The sequence below is a fragment of the Vigna radiata genome, chromosome 1, assembly GCF_000741045.1.
Source record: "Vigna radiata var. radiata cultivar VC1973A chromosome 1, Vradiata_ver6, whole genome shotgun sequence".
Taxonomy (NCBI): Eukaryota; Viridiplantae; Streptophyta; class Magnoliopsida; order Fabales; family Fabaceae; genus Vigna; species Vigna radiata.
This window is the reverse complement of record NC_028351.1, coordinates 34,650,022-34,658,008: the sequence shown is the minus strand read 5'-3', so window position 1 is coordinate 34,658,008 and position 7,987 is coordinate 34,650,022. Positions and strand designations below refer to the sequence as shown.

Genomic DNA, 7,987 nt, shown 5'->3' with positions numbered 1-7,987 from the left:
AATTTTCTTGTAGAAAATGGTTTCAACAGAGGAAAAATTGATTCAACATTATTTATTAAAAGAATTGGAAAACATTTTCTAATTGTTCAAGTATACGTAGATGATATTATTTTTGGTTCATCTAACGCAACTCTTTGCGAGAATTTTGCTAAGTCCATGCAGGGAGAATTTGAGATGTCAATAATGGGAGAACTTACTTTCTTCCTCGAACTTCAAATCAAACAAATGGAGGAAGGAACCTTTATATCTCAAACCAAGTATTGCAGGGAAATCCTCAAAAAGTTTGAGATGAACAATGCTAAAGAAGCATCTACTCCCATGGGAACATCCTGCTACCTAGACAAAGATGAGATAGGTAAAGAGGTAAGTCAAACCAGATACAGAGGTATGATTGGCTCTCTATTATATCTTACTGCTAGTAGACCTGATATCATGCAAAGTGTATGTGTGTGTGCTAGGTATCAGTCAAGCCCTAGAGAGTCTCATCTTACTGCAGTAAAACGCATTTTTAAATACCTTAAGGGGACAACATCCTTTGGTTTATGGTATTCTTCAGGAGCTGAGCCTAGTCTTGTAGGATTTTCTGGTGCTGATTATGGAGGTTGTAAGATAGATAGGAAAAGCACTAGTGGAACCTGTCACTTTTTAGGTAGTTCCTTAGTCTCTTGGCACTCTAAGAAACAAGCCTGTGTAGCCTTATCAACCACTGAAGCTGAATACATTGCTGCGGGTAGTTGTTGTGCACAAATCTTATGGATGAAACAATAATTAGAAGACTATGATATTCATTTAGATCATATTCCGCTTAAGTGTGATTAAAACTTACCAAAAATCCTATCATGCATTCTAGAACCAAGCATATAGAAATTAGGCATCACTTCATTAGAGACCATGTCCAAAAAGGCAATTATGAAATGGAGTTCATAGATTCTAAGCATCAATTAGCGGACATTTTCACCAAAGCATTGCCTAAGGACAGATTTTTTGAGCTTAGCAGAGATCTAGGCATATTAGAAATAGTAAAATAGGCATTTTTGGGCTCAATATTGTAATTTTCGTTGTTTAACGTGTTTAATCTGCGTGTAAATCGATTAAAAGCGTTACCTATACATTTACGAATGGTTTAATCGATTAATCCAAGTATTAATCGATTAATTAATCGATTAAAATCCAATTTAATCGATTAAATGCACTCCAGACTGTTTTTTTTTTCGAAAAATGTTGNAGTTTTCATTAAACTAGCCGTTGCCAACGGCTATTAACGGGCAAAATCCCAAAATCTGAACGTTGGGGAGCCTTCTTGAGCCTATTTAAACCCCACTTGGTCCCCACTTTCCATACTTGAACCAATCTTTGGCATATCTCTCTTGCTTTCTCCTTTCTTTCTCCAAAATCTTGCTTCCCATCCATCTCAATGGCTGAACCTTCAAGAAGAAGGAGGAGAAGAACCAGTGAAGTTTCGGAGAGTAATGCTCGCAGAAGAGATGCTACCATAGAAGGATGGCTTTCCGATGAGCAAGATCAACAGTCATTCTCACAATTTTGGAAGAAAAGGAAGCTCATCAAGCAAAAATTCATTGATCTCGCTTGGTATACATCCTACAACTTCTCCTTTCCAAATCTCATCATTGAACAAGGGGTTCAACACCTAATGGAACTCCGTGGAAGGTACTATCCTGATCTTGTTCGCATCTTCTATTTTAATTTAACGGTTCGTGATGGGGTTTTCCGAGCAAGGGTGAAAGGTGTGGACATTGTCTTAGAAAATGACATTTGGACAAATGTAGCAAAGGTCCCTGTTTTAGAAAATTCTCAAGTTGTTCCAAATGACTTTGCTCAATTCAACAAGATAGTGGTGTACCAATCATTTCTCCGCAATCCTCGACAACATAATGCTCGTCTCTTCCTTGCTGGTGGACTCAAGATGGAAGAACGCCTCTTGCACTACCTTATTGTGTGGCTTTTGTGCCCTAGAGGGTCAAATCACGCCCAATGCTCTGAGACTGATCTCATCATTATGTATGGAATACTTCAGAGCATTCCACTTAATTGGCCTCACCTGATTCAGACAATAATGTTCAAGGCCAAAAGGTTAGATGCTGCACCTCTTCCATATCCCCTTCTTGTTTCCCAATTTTGTGTGTACAAAGGAGTAGATGTCACAAATGAACATCATGAGACTGTCCTTCCGGGACATAAGGTTGGAGATAACTTCCTGAGGCAAATGGGTTTTATCAAACAAGGGCTTTCCTACATTCACCCTGATGATGCCATTGGTGGGCAAGATAATGAAGACGAAGCTGCGGATACACCCATGCCTGACCCCACACATGTTGCTGGCCCATCTCAAGTGAATGAAGAATATAGTCTAGAGAGTCTCTCTAGACAAATGACTGAGATGGCTCGCCTCCAAAATGAGATGATGAACATTCAAAACACTCGCCACGAAGAAATTTGTACTCATCTCAGGAATCTAGACATTAGGATTTCAGGATTAGAGCGACACTTTAATAGTGACGCAAGTGATGAATTCTAGATCCTTTTTGCTTGTTTTGCTTATCTTTATGATTGTATGCATGCTTTCTTTTAAATTCAATAAAAAGTTGATGTTCATGTCTTTTTCTTCTATGCATACTTTCTTTTTATTAAGGAGGAGCACATATTTTTTCTTATGATCAAAAAAGGGGGAGAAGATAGTTTAAACTCTTTATTTTTCTATTAACCTCTTCTTTCATGAGTTGTGGTTGTTTCAGATTATTAAAAAGCTTTAAACTCAGGAGAATTTTTTATCATCATAAAAAAGGGGGAGAATGTTAGCAAAAATGAAGTTTTGATGATGAACAGATTTGCACAAGTCAAGATCCATAAAGACAAATTGAAGATCTATGTATTTTATAAAGCTTTTATAATAATCAAAGTTGATGTAAAAGTGCTCAAATATGTATTAGGGTTGATTCATGTAACTTATACTTGATTTATTTTCTGTTGAGAATCAACCACAAGCTGTTTTAATCGATTAAACCAAGTTTTAATTGATTAAAACGAGGCTGGCACTGAAAACCCAATTGCCCCTGTAATAATCGATTAAAGCTAATAATAATCGATTAGTTAATCGATTATTCTTGAGAATAATCGATTAACACTAGCCGTTGGGGGTTTCAAATTCGAAAACTTAGCCGTTGTACTCACTTTAATCGATTAATACTTATGTTAATCGATTAAATGCGTTAGATGGCCAGTTTTCGAAGAATGGAAGGGTATTGGGCTGAGTCTATAAATTGGCTCACTGTTTATTTCAAAAATAACTTTTCCCTTGTGCTAAGAACTTCTGAACTCTTTGAGAACTCTGTGAGATTGTTGAAGCTAAGGAAACTCTTGTCTGCAAAGCTTTGAAGTGCTACTGCGATGACAGAGGAATAGCTTGTTCATCCTTGGTGTGTCCGAGGAAGTGCCTGGAAGAGAATCATCCTTCGTGAAGCATTCGAAGGAGGTGGTCATCCTTTGTGAAGATTCAAAGGAGGTGTAAGTTCATCTCTTGTGGTTTCAAGAGAGGTGGTATTTCTAAACTCTTACAAATTATTTTTCTCTGTGACTAATATTTGTAATTGTTTTGTGATAGTGAAAAAAAGTTTATCTTGTTTGAGATAAGCGACTGGACGTAGGATCCGTGTGATCTGAACCAGGATAAAATCATTTGTGCATTTTTTTCTCTTTCCCTTACTCTCGTATTTATATTTGTTAATTAGTATCGTGTAAAGAGTCCTTTTTTTCACTTCACGAACTTTCTCCATTCAGTATTCGTTTTTCTAAACCTCTTTTGTATAGGGTAACAAAGAAGAGAAACAGAGAAAAGAAAAACAGAAGACAGAAGATACAAAGGATGTTCGGGTAACTATGTATATACCTCAAACTGTTATACAAGCACCTACGAAACATATATGTATTTGTTAATTTTTGGTTAACAACATATACACTAACACACCTTCCTAAACCAAAAACAAGACAAAACAAAAACACCATTTCTGCAAATGAAAAGATTGCTGACTCATTTAACTTGATCTCCAATACTTTAACAATAACTATTTGTTTTCTAAGGTTTAGAAAAGGTTCTCCTTTCAAAGACTTTGTTAGTACATCTTCAAGTTGATCTTCTGACCTGTAGTGTAAAACTTTTAATTTCCCGTTGTTAACTTGTTCCCTGATATACAGGAATCTTGTTTTAATGTGTTTACTTTCACCATGAGAGGTTGGATGTTTAGCTATATCAATGTCTAACTTATTGTTCACAAGCAATCTTACTTTTCCAACTAAATCAATCTTCATCCGTTTCTTCAATGAATTCAACCAGGCTGCTTGACAAGTAGCTTAACATGTAACTATATACTTTGCCTCATAAGATGATAAAGCCATTACAGGAATCTATATTCCTTTTATTGTGTTTATAAATTATGAAGAGGATTAAAACATTTTGTTGTTTATTTTAGTTGAGCTAAATAGTCTAGTCAGGAAAATAATGTTGAACCAAGAATGAGTAAACTCATTTATACAGTTGGATAGTTCGTAAATCAAGAATGATAATATTCAATGTAATCTATTAAAGATAAATGAAAACCCTTAAATATATTTAAAAGAAAATTAGATGTAACTGAGTTTGACTGAATCAATATAAATATAAATTTGTCTTGTTTATTTCCTTTGATAAACATTTTTCTAAACACTCTTAAAAAACCCTTAAGTGTTTAATACTTTTAGATAATAAATATCCACAAACGGTGAATAATATAATATCCGCTCGTTAACAGATCAGGTTCAGGTATTACATTATTGTATCCCCATATATCCGCTACTCGTTAAAAGAAATGAATTACATTTTTATCATTAAGTTTAAATTAGGTTTTATTTTTGTCTTTTTGTCTCTTTGTCTCTTTCTGTATCTCTGTAGCCCTGGTGCCTCTTTGCCTCTTTACGGCCACATTTGCCTTTTTGCCCCTTTCTCCATCTCTGCAGCCCCGTGCCACCTCTTTGCCTCTTTACAACTAGAACAATCTTTGCCTCTTTTTCTCTTTTTCTGCATCTCTGCAGTCCCGTGTCAATGCTTTTTACGACCAAAACAAGCTTTGTGCCATCATCGATGTTGGATTTACATACCAGAGAGACACACATTGTACCACAATCGGTGTTTAATGTCGGATACACACTTGCCGACCAAGAAGATACTCTAAATCTCTTCAAACTACCTATTTTTGTTTTCCCTAATTTCTTGCCTTTTCTCTTTCTCCAATGGTGCTCAAGAGTCGTGTAATTTACATCTTTGTTCTATTGTGTTGCTTCTATGTTGAAGGTTTTCCCCCTCATAACTTTTACTACAATAAGGCCAAAAAAGTATAATTTTAGTATAAAAAATTTAGTTTTGTTTATTTAACTTAAACTCTTTTAATGGTCAAGATCATCGAATATATGTTTAGTATCTAGGAATTGTCACATAGGTTTATGGATGGAGGAAAATTAACCTTAATTATAACATTAAAATTTAAAATTTAGAAAATAGTTTTAACTTTTATTCACTTATCCATTAGCTTTACTTGAATATATGTTTAAATATTATTTTATTTTTTTATAATTTAATTGGTATTTTATTAAAAATACTATAAAATATTTTTTTTTAATATTCATATATTGAAAATGGATATTCAATATATATTCGCGGATTGAAAAAAGTTTATGAATTTCTTTTATGTAAATATCCAATGAACAGTGGAGCAGATAATGAATACCTTTTTATCTGACAGATCGGATTAGGAGTAAACACTGTACTTGAACCAATCCGTTATCTGAAAAAAACCCACTGGTCTTAATAATTTAATATATTTAATAATTGATTCAACTAAATGTTAATTCATGCATAAATGCATTATATTGATGTCACCAATTCTGGTAGGATAATAAATAGATCAATCTTTATGATATTTTTATCCTAAAATATTGTGAGATGTTTTCATTCCTATATGCTTTTTATTTTCATATTCAACATATGTCATGAATCTCATATTTTGTTTAGACTTACCTTAAATAATATACTTTTCCTTTTAATTAGTTTGTGTATAACTGCATGGTCCAACCTTATAAATCCCACTTTTAAGGATAAAAAACAAATAAATGATATATATATATATATATATATAAAAGAGACAAAAATATGTTTAACCATTTAAAAACTAAACGAGGAAGTTCAAAGAATCATTATAACTTTTCTATTGTAACATCCTACATTCAAAGTACTTTTTATTATTATTATTTCAGTTACTGCTTAAAAGATATTATTGAAATTTTCTTGATTTCTGCATATAAACATTCGTATGTGACCATTAAAAGAGACTATTATTTATTTATTTATGAAATATTGATAGAGTAATAATAGTGATATTACATTACAAGTAAATTATTTATTATATTAAAGTGTAACAATTTCTTCTGGAAACAAACAAAACAGGGATGGAAGTACGTATCAGTTTTTATGAAGATGAACCTACTTGGATAGTTGAGAAGTTCCCAGAAAACGAAGGTAGCTGAGAAGATAAATCAACATTCATAGCTGAGAAGATATATATATATATATATATATATATATATATATATATATATATATATATATATATATATATATATATTGTAATTGACATCTGAAGCTGAAAGGATTAGGCATTATTAAAGCATAGATTGAGAATTTAAAATAAAATACTGAAAATTATATAAAACCTATTTCTTCATATGTAACAAAAGTATTTCTCTATTAATATCCTTAACTATCACGATTAAGACACTTAGCTGTATTTATAAAATATTATTAAAAAATGTACTGTCACATTTTAATGAGTTTACTCATCAAAACAATTGCTACACACACCAAAAATATATATTATAATATAAGAAAGTAGACATTAATTGCATGTAGTCTCTCAACAACCAAATAGCAGAAAAGGCAAAGAAAGTTTGCCATCACATTAAATTTTTTGTTAATGCACAAAATTCATTAATTTGTATCAGTGGCAGCAAGCTCTTAAATTTCTTTCCTCCTGCTAGTCTCAACTAATCTTTTTGTCCTTTCTAAAAAGGAAAATTTTAATGAACATCTAAAATTTTTTAGGATATATACGTTTTTAGTCTCTATAATTTGGAATAATTTTGGTTTTAGTCTATTTTTAAACTAATGTACAATTTAATCCTTCAATTTTAAAAAATTGTGGTTTTAGTCATTTTATCAATTTTTTTTAACTTTATTTACTGTTTCAAGCACATTTCATTATAGTATTTAGATTGTTTATATTGTTTGACACATTTTTGCTTCAATGTTAATTGAGAAACGCGTTTGAAACAGCAAATAAAGTTTAAAAAATTTAATAAAAATGACTAAAACCACAATTTTCTAAAATTGAAGGACTAAATTGTACTTTAGTTTGAAAGAAGGACTAAAACTAAAATCGTTCCAAAATATAGAGACTAAAAACATATTTAACCCAAATGTTTTTAACTCTATAATACACTTAATAGAAAATTAATATTTTATCACCCTTCTAAAAAAAGGCTTTAATTTCAATAACTTTAACTTATAATTTTTTTGTCATGCTTAAAATATTCTAATGTATTAAATCTAACTTATTAATGGCAGATTATAATGAACATTAACTGAAATATAATGATCCAATAGTATTTTGTTCCGGTCGGGATTTCGTCCAAGCTTCCTTGCACAATTTCCCACTCTGAACCGTCCGGTCCTCCGCTGCTCCGACTCTTGGTTAATCAATCTTTCTTGTCCAGCCGTCCGGGTACCTGCTAATGATACTCCGACGCTCAAGTCAGTGTTCAAGTTCTTTTGTAATAAAGGTAGAAATAGAGAGAGAGAAAGAGAGAAATAAATGAGCATTCAATGTGTCCTTACCTCTTACCTTTGACTCTTATTTATAGTTTTTCTAATGGGCCAATGATTAGT

At 32.2% G+C, this 7,987-nt stretch overlaps 1 protein-coding gene across 1 annotated transcript; it reads left to right on the top strand.

Moving 5' to 3' along the window:
• Positions 1–183: 183 nt before the first annotated feature.
• LOC111241669 (uncharacterized mitochondrial protein AtMg00810-like) lies at positions 184–768 on the top strand. Its single transcript, XM_022780802.1, has one exon. It carries the CDS (start codon positions 184–186, stop codon positions 766–768), a length of 585 nt encoding a protein of 194 aa, XP_022636523.1.
• Positions 769–7,987: the final 7,219 nt, after the last annotated feature.